At 40.2% G+C, this 22725-nt stretch overlaps 1 protein-coding gene across 1 annotated transcript in view; it reads left to right on the top strand.

Moving 5' to 3' along the window:
• The window catches only part of CFAP77 (cilia and flagella associated protein 77), a 203707-nt gene that overhangs the window by 105058 nt on the left and 75924 nt on the right, over positions 1-22725 (top strand). The window contains exons 2-3 of the mRNA XM_043985150.1: positions 946-1045; positions 1769-1997. Coding sequence (XP_043841085.1) covers positions 946-1045; positions 1769-1997 — 329 coding nt within the window. The remainder of the gene's footprint in view (positions 1-945; positions 1046-1768; positions 1998-22725) is intronic.

The raw sequence follows: 22725 nt of genomic DNA, 5'->3' as shown, positions 1-22725 counted from the left end.
ACCCTCATTGCCCCACAAAAACAAAACAAAACAAAAAATAAATATACAATAAAGCTATCAAGTAAATTTCCTCTAAAAATAATAATACATTTTTAAAACGTGTTTTTTTAATAAAAGGGAAAATCAACTAGATTATTAATAGCAACTACAACCTGTTTGTTTTCAACCTTATCCACCCCTTGGACTGATAAAAGCAGTTTCTTAGTGAGGAAAGTTGGTTCTGGTCCATGATTGCCTCTTTAGAAGGGGCTTTGGTGACCACACCCATCATCTGATCTTTGTTTCTAGCCATCATCCTTATTGTAGCATCATCGTTTTAGAGCTAGAAAGGACTTGAAGGAAGCCAGGGACATCAAGAATCCAACCCCTTCATTATGCAAGATGAGGAAACTGAGGAACATCATCATGGCAAGGTAGAAAGAGTGATGACTCTGATGTCAGGAGATAGAGAGAGGGAGGGAGGGTCTTCCCAGCTTGTGGGACAGCTGGTGAAAATGTCCAGAGTTGGGAGATAGAATATCTTGTTGGAGGAATGGATTGTCACTGGGTTGCAGAATATGTGGGAAGTAGAGGGGTGTAAGATGTAAGAAGACTGGAAATGTGTGTGGGGAGGCAGGTTACGAAGGGCCTTGAACAGCAAACAAATGCTACAGAAAGTTAATGATGTGGGGCAGCTAGGTGGCACTACAGTGCATAAAGCACTGGCCCTGGATTCAGGAGGGCCTGAGTTCAAATCCGACCTCTGACACTTGAAACTTACTAGCTGTGTGACCCTGGGCAAGTCACTTAACCCTCATTGCCCTGCAAAAAAAAAAAAAAAAGTTAATGATGGTTTGTCCTGGCTCCCATTCTAGCCCTCTTGTGACTTATACAGCCTGTTTATTGATTGGTTGCTTGACATGACACTCAGTTCTTTACCTTTTCTCCCACTGATTCTAATGGTAGGCTGAGCTTGGGAAGCCTCGGGAAAGGAGCAGTACTCTGCCTGGAATTAATTTTAACTATGGACTGTATATTCATGGACTGGATGGAGGAGTCCCAGAAGGTAAGATGGTACAAGTTTGCATGTTGTAGAGCAAGAACAAGTCAAAGGCTTGGACATACGGGCAAACTATGCTTCCCCTAGCCGGTGGGTGACAATTGTCCATTTGGCTGACATATGGGCAGCAGTGGGATAGGTCCAGCCAGAAGGGGCCAAGGTTAAGGATCCAACTAAACAAGTGGTATCTGTGAGGTCTACAAAGGCAAGAGATCAAGTCCAGAGAGGTCTCTTAAAGCTTAGAAGAACAAGTAGGTAGCATGAGTCTTAATAGCCATGTAAATGGTGTTCTTTATTTCATTTATTTATTCATTCTTTTTTTCTTTCATTCAATGATTTTGGGAGTCAGTGTATTGCAGGGGAAAAAATACTTAAATTTAGTCACAGGGCCTTAGTTCAAATCCAGACTCTGCTTATATTATCTCTGGCAAATTGTTAAACGTCTCTGGTCCTTGGTGTCCTCATACCTAAAATAATGATCTCTGAAGTCCCTTACAGCTCAGAATTTGGGATGAGAGGAATTTTCCCAGTGGCACCTGCTCAGCTACTGCTGAGAGTACCTGAATTAGGGGAAGGTTATAACCATTCTGAGGGGTTGACTACTAACTCAGAAAAGGAGAGGCTACAAGTGTGAATGGGGGAGAAGGGGGTACAGTGGGGATCTGTTGGGGGAAGGAAGGAAGGATTTGAAAGAAACTCTATTATTCTTTTGTTTCCCTTTTCCCAAAGCCATTGGACACTGGAATGTTTTGAAACAGCAACCTACCTCCCCGCAGGCTATGACTCGGGATTTTATTGCCATGAATCGTGGTGCAGTCAAGGCTGGTCTGGTGACAGCCAAGGAACATTTCCTATATCGCCAACTCAATGATATCCGCAGGAATGACCAGGATGAGAGGCGTTTGAAAAAGGACCTGTCATCTGTTCCTCCAGATATTACCTTTGGGATCCGGGCACGGTAAGGTCTGGCCTGTAACTAGAGTCCCATTCTTTCCTCTGGGATCTAATCCTACCTGTGGAATCAGAACACAAGCCAAAAAACAAAACAAAACAAAACACACAAACAAACTGGTGAGGTGGTGGTTAATGGCAATATTATCTCAGGTGTCCTGAGTGAGTTAGCATCGTTTGATGTCTCAAAGCATCAAACATAGTCCTTAAATCGATAATATGCAAACCACCAATGGAACCTACATTTCAAAAACGAATACAAGCATATTTGTGTCAGTCAGCTTTTCAGGCCACTCAATTTCTCATCTATCACTTTGGTTTTCTGAGTAGCAAAGTGTGCACAACAGTTCCAGAAAAACAATGACAACAACGTGGCACTATTGAAAACTACAGGGTAGGTCCTAGTGACTGCTGTGGTAAGGGGTAGTACTGTTTTATTCTCAAGAGAGCAAAGATGGCTATAGCCTTCTTGAAATGCTCTGATATAGAATAAGCAAATTCCAGTTGGCTTTGGAATATTCCCATCATGAGTAAGCTTGTTCAAGATGTCCAAAATGGTTGGTAGGATTCCCTTGGGGGAAGGAGTTGCATTCATGGATTTATCAATCATTCTAGCTGATTATGTCTCCCTCTCCCTCTGGGGGATGGAACGTGGTCTCTCTTGAGACCACTGAGACTCCATCTGCCTTACAGTGATGCTTAACGTCCATGTTTCCCTAGGGATGGAGAACATTTAGGATGGCAATGACCTAATTTTTTTTTTTAGATCATCCTCATGCTTTCACAGAGACCTGTGTCTCACCCACTTCAGAATGGAAAAGTAGCATTAAAAATACAAAGTTACATGTGGACTCTGAAGAGGGACAGGTCATTTATTTTTGGGGGGGATCAGGGAAGTCTATATGGAGGAGGTGGTGTTTGAGTTGGGTCTTGAAGGATGTGTAGGTATTTTATGGGAAAGCTAGTGTAGGGATAAGGAAAAAACAGAATGAACAAAGAGAGGTTAGAAACCATCAGTGGGTTCCAAGTAATCCAGTGTCATAGAGTATGTGACGATGAGGTTAGACTAGAAAGGTAAATTGAAACCTTAAAATGCTCAAATGTCACTGGTGTTTGGAGTGTGTATATGGGGCTGGTGGTGGCAAGAAATGAGCTTCCCCAAGGAGGCTCTGAACTCACATGGACCTGGATTCATTCTTGCAGTAGCCTGACCCTAAATAGAAGGGATTCAGGCTTTAAAATCACTCTTTCTGGTTCTTTAAGCCCCACACCAGAATCTCAGGGAAACTCTTTTAAATAACACTTAGTTTTGACTCATGTTTAGGGTCTCCCTAGAAGGGATTAACAATGTCCCTTCCAGAAAAGTCATTCAATGTAGTAGATATCAGATACAGGACAAATATGAAAGAAATACTTAAAATACAAAAGACTCATAAGTGCTTACTATGTGCCAGAAAGACTTCTGGATATAAAAGAAAGTAAAAACATTCCTTGCCCTTGAGGAGTTTATTCTAAAGGGGAAGACAACATGCAAAAAAATATTTGAATACAAAATATATACATTGTAAATGGGAATTAATCTTAGAAGGAAGTCATCAGTGGTTGGGGGGTAAGAGGTAGGGTAAGAAAGACCTCCTGCAGAAGGTAGGATTGAGTCATGAAGGAATCCGGCAGGTGGAAACGAGGAAGGAGAACATCAAAGGTTTAGAGGATAGCCAGTTTAAAGGGATGAAGCACTCCCAAATGGTAGAGGCCAAGCCCAGAGGAAGAGGAGGTCCAAGATCCACACCTTACAAGGTGTGGAAACACATTTCAAATGGAAGTTTTGCCTCTCACTACCAAGTAACAGATCAAGGACAGGCTGAGGAAGGGGCTTATATACAAGGGCCAGGGGCTTTCTAGGAGTAAGGAACTGTCCCAGGCCCTAGACTGTGTACTTAAAGCAGAGAGAGTTCAAAAACAAATAGCAGGGGCAGCTAGGTAGTGCAGTGGATAGAGCACGGGTCCTGGATTCAGGAGCACCTGAGTTCAAATCCGGCCTCAGACACTTAACACTTACTAGCTGTGTGACTCTAGGCAAGTCACTTAACCCCAGCTGCCTCACCAAAAAACAAAAACAAAAACAAATAGCAGGTGTGTAGCTTGGACCTCAGGAGCAGAGATGGGTCTAACTTCTAGCCCAGTCTGAAGCCTGTAGAGAAATAACCAGAGCAGGAATCCCCAACCAAAGGGAAACTTGTAGTTCTATAACTCTGAACTAGCAGAATTTCCCAGTTGGTTAAGAGGGGCTGAGTCTAACAGTAGTCTATTGTTGCTCAAACCAAACCAAGGTCAGGAACTTGCAGGGCTCAGTCCAGGGGATCAGTGATCTGACTTTGCCCTGAGTTAGACCACTTGGTAGCACTGATAATCTGCAGATCCCTAGCCTAAGCTGTCCCCGAGAGTCTGGAATAACACAATACTCAATCTCCCAAGAAAACATCAATAGGACCAGCCCAGACCTTTCCCCTAGAAGGGCACCAAACCCTAATATCAAATCCTAGATCAAGTTGAAGGCTGGAAGAATGACCAAATGAAAACAGAATCCCAGCATCAAAAGTGAATATAGCGACAAGGATGCTTAAGACACAAACCCAGGAGAAGAGAATGACTCCCAAACATCTATAAGCAAAGCCTCGAAGGAAAACACAGTATGGGTACAAATTCAACTATAATTTCTGGATGAGATGAAGCAAGAGGGTTTTTAAAAGTCTTTTATAATCTCTTTATAAATGAAATGAGAGTGCTAGCGGAAAAAATAGAAAAAGTGAGAAATACAAAAGAAAGAACTGGAAAGGGAACTAATAGCTTGGCACAAGAGGTACAAAACATTCCCCAAACAATAAACTCCCTGAAAATTAGAATGGACTAAATAGAAGTCAATGACTCCAAAAGATAATATTAAAACAAAGTCAAAAGACTGAAAAATAGAAGAAAATGTAAGATTATCTCATAGCAGAAACAACTAATCTAGAAAAAAGATTGAGGAGAAAAATTTAAGAATCATTGAACTATCTGAATACTATGGCCAAAAAGAGCCCAGACATCATAATTCAAGAAATCATAAAACAAAACTACCCAGATCTCTTAGAATTAGAGGGCAAACTGGACATAGAAAGACTCCAGCTGTCACCTCTTGAAGGAAATTCTAATCCAGAGCTTCCTATCAGAGGAAAAATAAGCAGCCAAAAGGAAATAATTCAAGTATTAAAGAGCCTCAGTCAGGATCATACATGATTTAGCAGCCACCACCATAAAGGAAGGGAAAATCTGGAATACTATATTCCAGAAGGCAAAATGTATAGGTAATAATAACTAATAATAACTTAGCAAAACTGAGTATAATCCTGCAGGTGGAATATAGACCTTTAATTAAATACTGGATTTCTAAGTACTCCATGCAAATAGAGCAGTCAAAAGAAACACAAAGTGGTAAACACAAAGAAAAAAATCATCAGGGACTAAACAAAGATAACTTACTTTTATTCTAATATGGGGAAATGATATATGTAACTTGTGTGGACGCTATCATCATTAGGGGCCATAAAGAGTCTAATTAATCAGAAGGCCTAAGAAGTGAATCTGTTACATCTTGATGATCTTAAAAGAAGAAAGGAAGTGGGGGGGGGGAAGAAATACACTTGTGGGGGGGAGAGGGAAGGGAAAATAAGGTTAGAGAAAAATATCTCATATGATTAGGTTACACAAGTAGAAGTCTATAAAACACAAGAAGGAAGGAGAGCTGGTAATCCTTTGAACCTCACTCTCATCTGACTTGGTCAAAGGAGAGAAGAATAAACACACACAGTTGGATACAGAAATAGATTTCATTCAGCAGGGGAGGGAAAGGAGAGAAGGGTGAATGGGGAATTAGAGGAAGAGTAGATTAAGGGAGAGATTGGTCCCAAGAAAAATGAACTCTAAGGATGTACTCAAACATTTAGAGCTCCTTTTGAAATGGCAATCTGAGAGGATGGCAAATTGGGGAATGGCTGGACAAGTTATGATATATAAATGTTATGGAATATTATTGTACTTTAAGAAATAATGAAAAGAATGGTTTTATGGAAACCCAGGAAGACTTAGATGAATTGATGAGTGAAATGAACAGAATCAGGATAATAATTTATACACTGACAATGTTGTAAAGACAAATAACTTTGAAAGACTTAGGAAGAAACTCTTCCTAAACATGATGATCATCAATTCCAGAGGACTACTGATGAATCATGTGATCTACCTCCTGATAAAGAGGTGAGAAATGCAGAATCAATAATCATTCATACGTTTGTACACATATACATATACACACAGATGTATAAGGGCTTTTTTCCTTTTGGATATGGACAATGCAGAAATTTGTTTTGTTCAACTATACGTGTTTGCAACAGGAGTTTTGTCTTTCTTTTATTATCAGTTGGTTGGGGGGAAGGTAGATTTTTGCTTATTGAAAAAAATAAAATTTAATTTTAAAATAGTAATGGAAAATTTGGGAAGAAGGGAGGGTTTGGGGGAAAGGAGGAGTTCAGTTTTTTACATGTTGAGTTTGAGATATCTCGGCCTCATTTGGTGGACACCCATGATCAGCAAGCATGACATGGATGAAGATCTAGTAAAAGATACCAAGAAAGAGCAGGCAGGGAGAAAGAGAACCAGGAAAGAGAAGTATCGTGAAAATCTAGAGAGGAGAGAATATTGATTGAGGAGAAGAAAGTGATTGACAATGTCAAAGGCTGTAGAGAGGTCAAGAAGGATCAGGATCTTTGGTAACTTTGGAGAGAACAGTTCCAGTTGAATGATAAGGTCAGAAGCCATATCACAGAGAGTTTAGAAGAGCATAAGAGTAAATGAAGTGGAGGTTCTAATTGTACATGGCCTTCTCCAGGAGTTTAGTAATGAAAGGGAGGAGAGATATAGGGTGACAGGTAGCAGGGATGTGTAGAGCAAGTGAGGGTATTTTTATTTATTTATTTATTTTTTTGCTGGGCAATGGGGGTTAAGTGACTCGCCCAGGGTCACACAGCTAGTAAGTCAAGTGTCTGAGGCCGGATTTGAACTCAGGTACTCCTGAATCCAAGGCTGGTGCTTTATCCACTGCGCCACCTAGCCGCCCCGAGGGTATTTTTTAAGGACAAGGGAGACCTGGATATGTTTAGGGGCAACAGGGAAGCAAACGGTAGATAGGAGGAAGATTGGTGAGAGAGTGGAGATGATAGAGGAGGCAATCTGCTAGAGAAGATGGGATAAAATGGGCTCAAGGGTGCATGCTTATTGTATTTTTTCCTCTACCTGATAAGAGAGACCCTAAAGGGAGACACATAGGCTTTATAGAAAGGAAAGAAAGTACCCAAATGAAAGGTAAGTAGGGATAAAAGGTAAATTTTACAATTGTTTTGGGGGATGGGCTCTATAATTCTATTATAGGGATCCATGATTATTGCCAAGAAGAAAAGGAACCTCAGAAAAGTGGTCAGATAGAAATGTATTCCTTAAGTCATTGCCCTGATTTGGATGAAATACTCATTGATACTTTAGGCCAGAATATCCAACATGACAGGAAAACTGCCAGCAGATCTCTTTTCATTCAATCTTTATACATCTGCTCAATAAAGTGTCCATAAATCTGATTCAGAAGTAGAACTAGTTTTTTCCCACAAAGAATTTGCACTCTGGCAAACAGGATAAGACATGTTTATACACATACACACACACACACACACATATATATATACGTTTATATATGTTTATAGCCTCATAAGAACAAGTTTTGGAAAAGCCATTCAAACTGTCAAAGGCTATGAATGAATGGTATAGTGCTCAAGTGCTTACTATGTGCCAAGCACTGGGATACAAATGCAAAAGAGAGACAACTTCCTGCCCCCAAGAAACTTAAATTCTAAGAGAAGAAGGCAATATATGTAGGGAAGTCATAGTCAAAGAGAGATATTTGGATTAGGAAGTATCATGTGTGGAGCCAAGGAGGGACAATACTACTAAATGACATTCATATGGGCTTTAAGGCTTTCAAAGGACTTTACATACAGTATTTTATCTGGTCCTCAAAACCTTGCATGCTAAGTGCTATTAGTTCTATCCCCATTTTGAGCTGAGGAAACTGAGACTGGGTGAGATTGAGTGACTTACCCAGGGTCACATAGCTAGGTGTCAGAGAAAGGATGTGAACTAAATTAATCTTCTTACCATTTAGTCTGGTGCTCTACCCACTACACCACACTGCCAGCCTGAAAACAAAAAAAAACAAACACAAAATCCCCCTGCAGATGAGAGAAGTAAAGTGACTTACTTGCCCAAGCTCACATAGTTAATGAATAGCAGAGCTGGGATTCTAACACAGATCCTCTGACTCCCAATTCCATTGTTTTGGGTTTTTTTTTTTGTTTTCTTGTTTTTGTTTTTTGGTGAGGCAATTGGGGTTAAGTGACTTGCCCAGGGTCACACAGCTAGTAAGTGTCAAGTGTCTGAGGCTGGATTTGAACTCAGGTTCTCCTGAATCCAGGGCCAGTGCTCTATTCACTTTATCTATTGTTTTTATCACTACCCATCACTCCCTGTCACTTTCTACATATAGTGAACCCAAGAGCATTGGGAATAGCTGTGGTCTCCTTCCAGACTAGCCCCTGCAGCCATCATCCAGATAAGGAACCACTGAGGAGATGCCACCTGGCTCCTACCATCTTAGTGGCTACAGCCACCTGGGAAAGAAAGTGCTTATCACCAAAGTTCTTGGCACTGTCAAATGGCTCAGCATCAGAAACAGAGATGGTTTTCATCAGGAGAAAAATGATATCAAAGAAGATATGTTACCATCCATTTTGTGGCTGAACCCTAAGGACCATGGTACCTTTCCATCTGACTTGTAACTGAAAGGTCCTCTATGTGTTGTCTCCTCCACTGGAACGTGGACTCCTTGAGAGAAGGGAATGATTTGCTTTTCTACTTGTGTTCTCAGGGCTTAGCACAGTGCTTTGTACCTGGGAAGCATTTAATAAATGCTTTTTCATACATTTATTCATTCAAAGAGGCAGGCTACATATGCTTATTTTTTTAAATTAATAAAGTATTTTATTTTTTTTCCATTACATGTAAAGATAGTTCTCAACCTTTGTTTATACAAGCTTTACAATTTCAGATTTTTCTCCCTCCCTCCTCTCCCTCCCCTCTCCCCTAGACAGCAGGTAATCTGATATAGGTTATATATATATATATATATATATATATATATATATATACACACATAATAACATTAATCCTATTTCTGCATTAGTCATGTTATAAGAGAAAAAAAATCAGAGCGATGATGGAAAACCTCAAAATAGAAAAAAAAACAGCATCAAAAACAAAAGAAATAGTATGGTTCATTTAGCATCTATACTCCGCAGTTCTTTTTTTTTTTTCCTGGATTTGGAGATCCTCTTCCATCATGAGTTCCCTGGAACTCTTCTGTGCCATTGCATTGGTGAGAAGAATATAGTCCATCACAGTAGATCAACACTCAATGTTGATGTTACTGTGTTCTAGTTCTGCTCATCTCACCCATCATCAGCCTACATATGCTTATTGACATAGCTACATATTTTAAATAATCATTTCTGTTGGTCATAGCAATTTATTGTCATTTTACATGTCCTAGTTCTTAAAGAAATAGAAATTCCTCATATGCCAGCGTTGTTTGGGAAGGCAGTAGTATTTCCATGTAATAGTCACATTGGAGGCAGCTAGGGGGCGCAGTGGCTAGGAGTGAGGAAGACTTGGCTTCAAATTCAGCCTCAGACACTAACTAGCTCAGTGGCCCTGGGCAAATCACTTAACCCCTGTCTGCCTCAGCTTCATCTGTAAAATGGGAACAATCATGGCACTTACCTCCTAGGAGTCTTGTGAGGAAAAAAATGAAATAATATTTACAAAGTGCTTTGCAAAACTCAAAGCACTATATAAATGCCAGCTGCTATGACTACTTAGCCTGGAGATTTCTATTTCAGCAATAACTATCTTGTGCTATTGGCTGCTAGCAACATAATTCAAATGGGGTTATAATCAGAATGTAAATAATTAAAAAAAAACTCCACAATGAAACACACCCCATTTATTTCTATCCACTTTTTATTTGCAAAGTGCTTTTGCATCTATTTGTTTTGCTTTGTTCTCATTCAAAGCCCTCTGAGGGACTAGGTTAGCGTATCCCCAATTTACAGGTAAGAACACCAAGCCTCATAGAGGTGTCTTTTGGCTCTCAGGAGGCCATACACCTAAAGACATAACTACAGCCTAGATGTCTTGACTCATGGCCCAGCAACCTCACTATCCCCGGCTTAGGAGCGCTGAGGAACGGGGAGGACACCTGCAACATTTTCGAATTCTGTGACTGCCTTTGCCCATTGCATCTTCTATATCCACTGGGCTGCCTGAAGGGACGTATATTATCATCTGGCTTTCAATATGAAATCTTAAATCGCTATAAAACCCACTGGCTACAAATTCTAGAAAAAGGGAGTGATGAAGTGCTGGCTCTATCTTCTGTGATAGTAAATGGGCTTTGCATATGCAAATTGAATGGATTTTAAAATGGTATTTAATGACAATTTTCGTAGCAGACATTAACATTAATTGCATCAAAATGAAACTGCTGCATTAGGTTGCTGTTAGCAGCAAATACCCCAGCGATAAAGCTTTATCTTTATCAGCACTAGCTCCTCCTGATATGACAGGGCAGCTCAGCAAATTGCAGGGAAAAGGGATTTTATGGACCAGAAATATCCCCCAAAGCAGGCCCCAATCAGCATCAATTTTGCTTTATTTCTTCATAAATGGAGGTTAAATGGCTGCTGGAAAGCTTGGCTGGCCTGCCCAACTTTCCCTGACAAAACCAGAGCCCCCACAGCATAAATGGAAGAGGTAGGTTTAAAAAATAATCAGTCCTAGGCAGTAATGTGGCTATTACTTTAAAGTTATGGGGCACTGGGCCCATTTGCTAATGACCACCTTTTACAGTGCCTGATTGTATTTATTTCTTTACTTTAAAAGCATGTTAAAGACCAAATCACACCCACATTACTGAGGAGTTAATGATATCACACCACCCAGCACTAAGTATTGGAGAAGTTCATTCTGAGTTTAGGTTGGTGATCACAGAATCAGAAGGATCATAGAAATCATTGCCTTGGCCCCCTCATTTTATAAATGGGGAAACTGAGGCTCAAAGAATGGGAAGGACCAGTGTAAATGTTTAACAACAGGCCCATTTTAAAAATTGTACATAATGTCCGCATGACACACTTTTAAGTTTAATCTGCATTATGGACATTTTCTCCATCACTTTAAATTTGAATAAGCAACAAAACAATAAAGAAAGGCCTGATTTCTAGTGTTTGCTGATTTTGGCACTGAATATTTAAGAATCAAGCCACTTGAGCTAGCTCTAGCATACCCCTGAAAGTAATTTGTTCATCAAGAGACAATTGTAGGGGCAGCTAGGTGATGCAGTGGATAAAACACCGGCCTTGGATTCAGGAGAACCTGAGTTCAAATCCAACCTTAGATACTTTACATTTACTAACTGTGTGACCCTGGGCAAGTCATTTAACCTGCATTGCCCTGTGGGGGGTGGGGGGAGAGAGAGAGAGAGAGAGAGAGAAAGAGAGAGAGAGAGAATTGTGGCATAGTGGGTCAGTTAGACTTTGGTTTCAGTCCCATCTCTGATACTTACTAGATACTTATTCTCCTTATATTATTCCAAACTGCTGCCCCCCACCCCCATCTCCATGCCTTTGCATTGGCTGTCGTACATGCTGCTTCTTAGAATCCCTAGCTTCTTTCAAAGCTCAGCTCAATACCATATTCTTCAGGAGGTCTATCCTAGCTCCCCCAACTGGAAGGACCTCCCCTCTAAGGTTCCCCTCAGCTTTAGGTACCTTGTATGTATCTGTATATGTACATATTGTCTCCCATTAGGATGTAAGCTTCTTGAGGGCAGGGTTTTTTTTTTCTTTTTCTTTGTATCTCCAGAGCTTAGTATAGTGTATGATACAGCATAATCACTTAGTAAATGTTTGTTGATTAATTACTAGCTTTGTGACCAATACTAATTATTTAGTAATGTTTATTGATTAATTTATTAGCTTTGTGACCACAAGCAAATCAGTTCCTGTTTCTTGTTCCATACAATGGGAGTAATAATATATATCCTAGCCCCCTCAGAGGGATGATATGAGGCTTTAGTGGGATAACACATAGAAAGCATTCTAGCCCCCTGGGGGAGATAGGATATATTATTATTCCCACTTTACAGCTGTTTTTTAAAACATTTTTTACACTTAATTTTTATTTTTCTCAATTGCATGTAAGCAAGAATTTGTAACATTTTTTAAAAATTTGAGTTCCATATTCTCTCCCTCCCTTCCCACCCCCCTTCTTAAGAAGGCAAGCAATCTGATAACAGATAATACATGTTCAGTCATGCAAAACATTTCCATATTAGTCATATTGCAAAAGAAAACACAGACCAAGTGACTAATATGGTAATGTTTTACATAATTGCACACATATAACCTATATCTAATTGCTTACCACCTCAGGGAAGGGGAAGGGGAAGGAGAGATAGAATGTGGAACTCAAAACTTTAAATAAAAATACTTATTCTTTAAAAAAAGAAAAAAAATGCAGAGTAAAAGAAATAAAAACCCAAGAATAATGAAGAAAGTTTTTTTTTTAAAGCATTCAGACTCCATTAATTCTTTCTCTGGAGGGCATAGCATTTCTCAACACAAGTCCTAAATTGTCTTAGATCATTGTATTGCTGAGAAGAGCTAAGTGATTCACAGCTGATCATCATACACTATTGCTGTTACTGTGTACAATGTTCTCCTGGTTCTGCTCATTTTACTTTGCATCAGTTCAGGTAAGTGTTCCCAGGTTTTTCTTACATATGCCCAAGGTTACATTGCTCCTGCTCTCAAGTCTGGGACTAGAACCCAATTTGGGCAGCTTCCTGTCCAGCACTTGTTCCACTCTATCATCTCTATTAGTGGCCTTACTGTAGATTCTGTGCCCTGACACAAAATAAACACTTTGGCAAAAGAGTCCTTCAAAACACGGCTCTTTCATCTGTGTTTGTGAATACTTGTTTTTGTCACTTCTACACCAAATTATTGTATTAATACCGGACGATGAGGAAATGCTTGTTTCCTTCCTTGCATAGATTCACATGTTTCAATTCAACTCAACAAATATTCATTAAGTACCTAATGTGTACCAGCATTGAAGGAGATACAGAATTCTATTTCATAAAATGAAGTCTTCATGGAGTATAGGGCTATGCCACTGACACAAATAAGTACAACATGAAATCAGACATGTTTTGTGCCTAACATGGAGGTGCAAGCAAAGGGTAGTGTCAGCTAGGAGGGAAAATGGTCATTCAAGGATAGTTTAAAGGGAAGGGGGCAGCTAGGTGGCACAGTGGATAAAGCACTGGCCCTGGATTCAGAAGGACCTGAGTTCAAATCTGGCCTCAGACACTTGACATTTACTAGCTTGTGTGACCCGGGGCAAGTCACTTAACCCTTATTGCCTTGCAGACAAAAAACAAATAAATAAATTAGTGAATGAATGAATAAGTGAGTAAATAAATGAAGTGAAGTGAAAATCTGGCCCTGTATCCAAAGAAGGAAGATCACCTAGACCAAGGATTCATCACTTTTTTTTGGTCATAAGCTCCTTTTGCATTTTGATGAAATCTGGTTTATGTCTCAGAATAATGTTTTTAAATGCAACAAAAAACAATATATAGGATTACAAGGAGACCAATTATACTGAGATGAAGTTACCAAAACATTAAAATAAGTTTATGGACCTCAAGTTAAGAATACCTGACCTAAACTAATAGTTTCAACAGTTTCTTCCATAAATAGCAGGTTGGGGACTTGAATAGTTTGGCTAAAGTCCTCCTATCTCCATTTTACTTGCTCTGCCTAGATCCTGCCAAAGCCAGTGAATTCCGATTTGTGAAGGATATTTGGACCTTGGGTAGGTCAGCTGCCAGCTTAGTAATGCTGAATGCTGCCCAAAAAGCGCTCTGTGGCTCTTTGTAAACGATAATGTCAGACAGCCAGAAGTGCAGCTATTTAAACAGCACCCCCTTAATTATTGATACATTTTAACAAGTGTTTGCAAATATTCACATATCTCCCAGCACATCTTAATTGTTAGAGCTCTTAATTGGGCAAGCATTGTCAATTAAGATACAGTCCAGTGGCATGGAGGGGAATAGAACAGCATATGGCAGCTTGTGAATTCTGGGAGCTAAGATTAGCTCTAACACCTTCTGTGCACCATGCTTTGGAATCATCTTTCTTGTGTCTGCTGCAGTAGAAGACACCCCACAGTTATAAAGTAAACTTCCCTTTCCTTCCCCCAGTTGGCCTTGCCCCAGATATGGAAGGAGGAGGTACAGTCCTCCAGTCAGGAAGTGGTTAGAGCCTAATTTTAAGCTAAGATTGTGGGAATGGAGAGGAAAGAGTGGATCTTTTAAAAATAACATTAATTCATCAGTTTTTAATGAAATACCATACTGTACTTCTGGGGGAAACACAAAGACAGGGCTTTCCCCTCATGGAGCTTATACTCTAATTGGGGAGATGGGTGGGACCCATACATAATTATGCAGTAACTGTAATGCGGACAAAGCATGGGCACAAAGGCCACGCAAATCATCCTCAAAATGGAGGGAGTTCCACCATGGTGTCTCTGGAAAGAAAACTCTGGTGGCCATGAGGCCTGGCTCTACTACTACTATCTAGTTGTATGACCTACAATAATTGGGTCAGATTTAGTATCAGTGGTCCTTATTATCCATGTGACCAGACTTTCTCTGGACCTTAATTTCTCATCTTTAAAATGAGGGGATGACTCTAAAGGTCCCTAATAGCTCTAAATCTTATGAGTCTGTGAAAAGATTATGATGATTTTACATTTAAAAAAGGGTTATTTGGCAATGAATGAGATGCCTTCTCTAAAACAACATTCTTAAACAATTCTTTTTCTTTTCTTTTTTTTTTTTTTTTGGAGGGTAATTGGGGTTAAGTGACTTGCCCAGGGTCACACAGCTAGTGAGTGTCAAATGTCTGAGGTCAGATTTGAATTCAGGTCTTCCTGACTCCAGGGCTGGTGCTTTATCCACTGCGCCACCTAGCTGCCCCCTAAAACAATATTCTTAAATCCTAAGAATTGAAACTTCATACTTCATTCATTCATTCCTTTCTTCAGAGGAACCTAGGAAGAGACAAGATGCCTCACTATTTACTGCTATGAACCATGTTTTTGATGAGAGGGAAAGGCCAAGTTATATTCTTTGGGAATGAGGGTTAGAGTTTCACAATTGAACTTCAGCATTTTTTTCAACCACACAAATTAGCCTGGCCCACAGACCCAGACCCTGAAAGAAAAGCAGCTGAGGAAAAGTAAGAATTATAATAAAAATGGGCAATGCAGCTGGCATTGTACTTCTTTCGGGAACTGCTGCTTGCTGCCATCAGATGCATCATCAGCCTGACACAAATGTGAAGGATGGGAGAAAATTTTACAGGCTGTTAAAAAAATGTTTGCAGGCTGACAGGTTTTTTGAATCTATCTGCCAAGCTGATTTATTTTACAAATTTACAATAGGCCCATCAATCACTCTGGGTTCTTTTGTTACACTGTGAGCCAGTGGCCAAAAATCCGAACCACCCCCCAATAAACCAATAACAAGCCCCTTCCAAGGACTGTTCCAGAGAATGGAAGATAGAGCTTTCCAAAAGCAAAGCTAGAGAGAAAGCAGATTTATTCTAGCCCTGAAACCCCAGGCAGAACTCAGAATGACCACAAGAGGGAGCATATACCTGACTTCAAGACCTCTGGGGCTGTCTTTTCAGGAACCATTCCCGAGCAACCTTGATGAAATTTTTTTTTAAAAAGAGAACTGGACCTGGACCCTGTCAGACTCTTCTGAAGGCAACGACCATTTGAAACAGGGAGGGAAATCGGGAGTTAGAGATGCCCCACCTTGTTTGACAGATATTTGCTCTCTATATTGTCTGAGTCAAGTCCAGACTGGCCTAGAAAGGAGATCTTGCCCACTAGAGAGAGGAAGAGGTAAAGTGGTATAATAGAAAGAGTCCCAGACTTGGACCCAGGAAGCCTGGCTCAGCTTAAGCAAGCAAGCGGTGTGTGTGTCCTTGGAAAAGTCACTTCCCCTGTCATTGCCTCAGTTGGTAAAGTGAGGGTGTTAGATAAGATGAACTCTAGATTCTCTTCCGGCTTTGACATTCCATGAGTCTATGAGGAAAGCAAATGCAATTCCATTTAGTGGGTTGGGAAATCCTGGGCACTCTCAGTGGCTAAGGAAGATGTCTCTGTCCCCTTTTCTATACCTTCCCATGGCTTCCCAGTCGTCCAGCTGTTCCTATTTCTATCTCTCCCCCTGGCCTCCCCAAAGCAATGTTTTCCTCCCTGGAAGGCCAGCTTTGTTAGCAGAGTCATAAAAAGAACATTTTTCATCCCTTCTCTTTTTCCTTTCTCTCTCTCTCTCTTTCCTGGCCTCAGACATAGATTTATTGTTTCCCTGATGCGTGTGGCATTCAGAGCAGGGAGGGGTCAGGGAAGGCGCTGATGGGACAATAATAGATAATACAGACATTCCCCTGGGGCTTGTCCAGCTCCATACCCTATCCATCAGCAGCCAGCTCCTGTGCCAAGGTCAGCGCTAACGAGCCTCTGCTAAGGTCCCGGCCTCCCCCATGGGGCCCCCACCAATCAGATTGCTTGGATTCCTGCTCAGGCTTTTGATCTCTACAAGGGCTGCTCTCAGTGAAATGGCTTTTGCAACAGTGAGCCCTTGCTGGGTCTAAACATCGGGAGTCAATATTGGGTGCTCCACAGTCTCCAGGCCTCCTGCCTTCTCCACTAGAACCAAAAAAATAATAATAATTAGGAACATGTCTAGCTGTGCTGGATGAAGGAGCACACCCTTAGTATATCTGTATAGCCAAAGTTAAGTAAAACACACACACACACACACACACACACACACACACACACACAGAACTGCTTTAGAGTGAGTGGGTGTTTATATAAAACTCTATTCTTTATCTTCTACCAAACTAATTCTAGTTGATTTGACTGCTGTCACAACTCCTACGCCCTTTTCTTTCTTCTTACTGCCGCCTAGTACAGGACCTCATTACTACTCATGGAGTTTATAGCAATAGCCTCCTAATAGGGCTTCTTTCTTCCAATATCATCTTCCTCTAAACTAGACTATCAGCCAGAGTAATCTTGCCCATGTACAGATGTGGTTACATCACTTCTCTGTTCAAAAATCTTTAGTGACTCTCCAGCATCTGTCAACCAAAGTCCCAAATTCTTTATCTGGCATTCAAGGCCTTCCACCATCTGCTACCACCCAAGCTTTAACTCCTATTATTCCATTCTGTGCACTCTATGGATTAGCCAAACCCTAGAATGCTCTTTGTTTTACCGACATTGTTTGGACTTTCCAGTCCTTGTGCATTTGTTCATGCCTTGCCTTATGCCTGGAATGTCTTCCTTTCCTCTTTTGTTGCTGAATTTCTACCCGTTCTTTAAAACTCAACTCTAATGTTTCCTTTTCTAGGAAGTGTTTCCTGATTCATACTGTTGGAAATGACCTTCACCTTTGGGTCTCATGTGGCACTTCGTTTTATACCTCTCTGATATACATAAATTGTTGAGCATTACAGTTGTTTGTATGTGTGTGTGCCATATCCCTAGACTGTAAGTTCTCTGAATACAGGAACCATGTCTCATTCAAACTTTGTATCTCTGTCAGCACTTAGCACTTTTCTCTAAACAGAGTAAGCACTAAACAAACCATAGAACCTCAGAGTTGAAAGGAACCCAGTAGCCATTCTAGTCTCAGCCACAGCTAAACAAAGATCCCCTCTACCAACATCTACCATCATAATCGACAATTTGTCATCCATATTTATTTAAAGCCTACAGTGAAGGGAGATACTACTACCTCCAAAGGCAACCCATTTCACTTTGGGCTAGATCTAATTGTTAAAACATTTTTGTTTATTTTAGACTAAATTTAATTCTCTGCAACTATCAGTGCTCCTACTTTTGCCCTCCTAGGCCAGTCAGAACAAGCCTATTATTCAAATGAGCCAATTATTCATCAGTTTTTTTCTTTTATTAACATATGCCATTAACTCCTCCCTTGCCCATGGGCAAATAAAACAGCAACAACAACAATCCCTAAATAAAGCCCTGAATGTATGAATAGTTTGACAAAACAAATTCCAACAATGGCTATCCCTGAAAATATAGATATAGCTATTCTTAAAAACAGCTATCATGTCCTCCCTCTCACTCTTCCTCAAGTCTTCTCTTCTCCAGCTTAAATATTCACATTTCCTTTCCTATGATTCTTTATAGCCCTGATTTCCCTCTGCTAGATGCTTACCAGTTTATAGATGTTGTTCCCAAAATGTAGCATGTAGAACTAAATAAAGTATTCTAGATGTGGTCTGACTAGGGGCATGTTCATTGAATGAATAGATGGATGAATATCCCAAGGATAGTTATACTGTGATTATGACTACTTAGTTCAGCTGGTGAGGGCAAAGCTAGACAGCTAAGGTCAGAAGAGTAAATCCCATAGAAGTTAGTCTCTATCATTCCACTTTACGGCCTGAGACAGCTGTCTTGTACACGAATGCCCTGGGTCACTAAAGGAACTGACTAAGTAAATATGTGATGCCTGAAGAACTCTGTAACAAATTATTTTCTTAATATCACACGAACTGATTATGTTCTGCTTTATAAATCATTGGGTTTCGTGATTGTTAGAATGTAAGTTGTGATTATTTGTTTGTTGTTGTTGTTGTTGTTTTAGTGAGACAATTGGGGGTTAAGTGACTTGCCCAGGGTCACACAGCTAGCAAGTGTTAAGTGTCTGAGGCCAGATTTGAACTCAGGTCCTCCTGAATCCAGGGCTGGTGCTCTATCCACTGTGCCACCTAACTGCCCCCAGTAAATTGTGATTATTGCAAGTGTTATAGTTATGAGTAACACAAAAGACAATGAGAAGATGCACAACAAACTGAGTAGGGCACAGTCTGTTGTATGGTTCATTCAATGGAAGTGGCATAAAAGACTTTGATAAAGAAACAGATGACTGGAAAAGGAAATAGGCCAGTCATGGAACAAGAATCAGAGACAGTAGCTAGGCAGTATGAGAGCTACAGTGGTACCAAGATATTAAAAGAACAAGAAGGCTTCCAGAAAATATGGATAATTTGGGAAGTGTTATGGACGAGAATCATACAGGATAAGAAAGCTTGGAGGAATTACAGTCTACATTAGTAATGGAAGCATCCACCCTGATGAAATCACAAATCTATCTAAACAACAGATCTATTGGTTGTTTTTTTTGTTTGTTTGTTTTGGGTTTTTTTTGGTGGTGGTGGTGGTGGTGTGTGGGGGGGGGGTAGAGTAACTAAGATTGTATATTGATTCTTATTAGTTATAACTTGTACCCTCATGTCAGGCATGAATATAAAAATATTTTAAAAATTTGCTCTTATCTTGTTTGTTTGTTTTTTGGTGGGGCAATGAGGGTTAAGTGACTTGCCCAGGGTCACACAGCTAGTGTCAAATGTCTGAGGTAGGATTTGAACTCAGGTTCTCCTGAATCCAGGTCCAGTGCTTTATCCACTGCACCACCTAGCTGCCCCTTTCTTATCTTGAAAAGACAGGTTTATTGACATATCAGCTTGAAAATGTGTGTTTACTAGTCCTTCTTAAACTTACTAATGACATCATCTAAATGGTGGTAGTGGTGGTAGTATCCTGAAAGTAATACAATACAGTGGTGCACATTTCAGGTACAACTCAATGGTTCTGGGTACCTCCCTTTATTGACACTAGGCATTTACTGCCTTATGAAATCTTTTATAGTGGCATCTTGTTGTTAATGAGGGTTTGATGTTAGGGAATGTTTTAAATGTGAGACCAACTTACTATGAGCGCCTTCCATAAAGTAGCTAGGAATACCGAATTTTGCTCTAGAGTAAAACTCATTCATTGTAACAACAGCTATTTACCTGGGAACTTTACATAGGCTTTTCTATTCTTTCAAATCCGAAGTTTCCCTTTATAATACCTCTTCGATTTACTCATTTTAGAAAAAGGGAAAAGGACAGGATTATTTGTATATCTACTTAATACTTTCTTAATGCTTCTTAAGGTAGCCCACGGATTCATAGATGATCAGAGCCAAGAAAGATCCTAGAACATAAGAGTGTCAGAGCTGGAAAGGATCTTAGAACAGAGTGTCAGAATTTGAAGGAACATTAGAACATAGCATGTCTGAACTGGAAGTGATCTGAGATTGGAGAATGATAGTATATACGGTGTTAGAGGTGGAAGGGACCTTAATGAGCATGTCCACAAGTTCTTAACCTGAAAATCCATGGATAGATTTCAGGGAGTCTGTTACCTTGGATGAAAAAAAAAATACATTCTTTCATCACAAAGTAAATTTGAGGATTTCCATCAATTATGAATTACAAAACAAAACAAAACATTATTCTGAGAAGCGCTCCATAGTCTTCACTGGACTGCCAAAGAGGGTCTATGATACAAAAAAGGCTAAGAACTAGGATTGGGTATCAGCCCATATAGTTTCTAGATCAGCCCTCTCACTTTGCAGATGAGGAAATTGAAGGCCAAAGCAGCAAAGGGTCTTATCCAAAATAATACAGTAAATTAGTGGCAGAACTGAAACAAGAACCAATCCCACCTGAACCTCAATCTACTACTCTGTACAGTATCCTGTGATGCCTATCCCAGGTATCTAACTGAAATATGGACTACCTTAGAGCCTCATCTCCATAGTCCTAGGATCAACAGAAACCTAGGGTGAAGTGAAAAAGAGAAAGACTTCTGGTGATTTTCATTTGGGCGTTGCTCAAATCTTCCTCCCCAGTGAGCTGAAAAGAAATTATCTTTTATGTGACCAGCAGGTTTGCTGGCAGTTTGTTTGGGGGACTATGAAGCTATGAGTGCACCCATCCTTGGATAACTAGCAGAAGCTTTTTAGGAGCAAATTGGCCAAGATCCCCTTGCCCTTCCTGCCTTAGGCTCCAACTCTCTGTGAGAACTGCTAATTGAATTCACCCTGGTGAAAAATGTTAACAAATTGCAAATGACCTCTTAGATGAATTTAGAAGTCTGGAATTTGCTCCTATCTCTGCTGTCCCTCCTCTGTCATTAGCTTTTATCCTCAATCCACAAATAATTTAAAAAAAATAACTGAAAGCCCAGAGGCCCCCCTTCCCTAATTAGCTACAAGAGCCACACTGGTGAGAGTGGCTAAGTGCCTCAATTAACACCCCCTTTCTCACTCCCATTCTTGTTAAAATAGACAGGCCCCCTGGCCAGAAGGGAACAATTAAGGAGAAAGTGAAGAAGTGGGCTGTACCTGTCTGTGAAGCGCTCTGGTCCACCTCCTTCCCATCCCCCACTCCTGCTGGCCTATACAGTGAAAAATAAATGGAGGATAGACTTCCACTTCTTCCCAGTTAGTAGCACCCATAGTCAATGGAGGAAAGAGGGTTTTAACCGAGAACTTCTTAGGTGGCATTCCTGTGAACTAGAACCCTAAGAAAAATATGGCCCAAGCATTAGCACCTTCCTTATTATTAGGTTGCAACATATACCTCTGTCCCTAAGGGAAATGCTTCTACCATCCTTGAGATGGGGACTGTCCCCCAAAGGATCTAATCAAAAGACAAAAGGCTGTCTAGTGGGTTGACAAGTAACCTGGAAGTCAGGAGACTCCAAATGCTTGACTCCAATATTTATTTGTACCATGACCTTGGGTTTGTTACTTAACCTCTATGGGACTTGATTTCTCAAAAACAGGAGCTAAAGTGCTGATTTCTAACTACTTTGGTGAGATTTTATGAAGATGAATGAGATTTAAAAATATAAAGATTTACCAAGTGCCTACTGTGTGTCAGACACTATATTGAGCACTTCTATAAATATTATTTCATCTGATTTTCATAACAAGTATGGGAGTAGGTGTTGTTATTATCTGCATTTTACACTTAAGGAACCTGAGGCAGACAAGAGGTTAAGTGACTTGTTGAGGGTCACTTATTAAGTGTCTGAGGCTGGATTTGAACTTGTCTTCCTGACTCTATCCAGGGCTCTATTCATTGCACCCCCTATGTGCCTCTGATTAATAATAAAGTATTTATAATGAATTAATGACAATCTCTGTGTAGAGAAATGCCATTGAAATCCATGATGTTATTGTTGCTTTTCCCTACATGATGCTTATGTCAAAAGGAGGCAGTAAATTGACTCTTCCTTTGTTCTGAATTAATTGGTTATTTTGGCACCATGTTCAACCTGTCAATTAGACACCAAATCAAAGAAGGGAAGGAAAATCACCAGACAATTCTGGACACATGCTAGGTGTTCTAATTATTACTTGTTGACCTTACTTGACAGAGAGAGAAGACCTCTTATGAAGCATCCACCTTATGGCAGTGACAATGGAAGGGGAAGAATCTTCCTGCCTCTGAGCTTGTTGACACATATTCATTTAAACACAGTTTACATCCCTACTATGTGTGAAGCACACA

This window comes from Dromiciops gliroides, chromosome 2, assembly GCF_019393635.1.
Source record: "Dromiciops gliroides isolate mDroGli1 chromosome 2, mDroGli1.pri, whole genome shotgun sequence".
Lineage (NCBI taxonomy): Eukaryota > Metazoa > Chordata > Mammalia > Microbiotheria > Microbiotheriidae > Dromiciops > Dromiciops gliroides.
The sequence above is the reverse complement of the archived record's forward strand: the minus strand, read 5'-3'. Positions and strand labels throughout refer to the sequence as shown.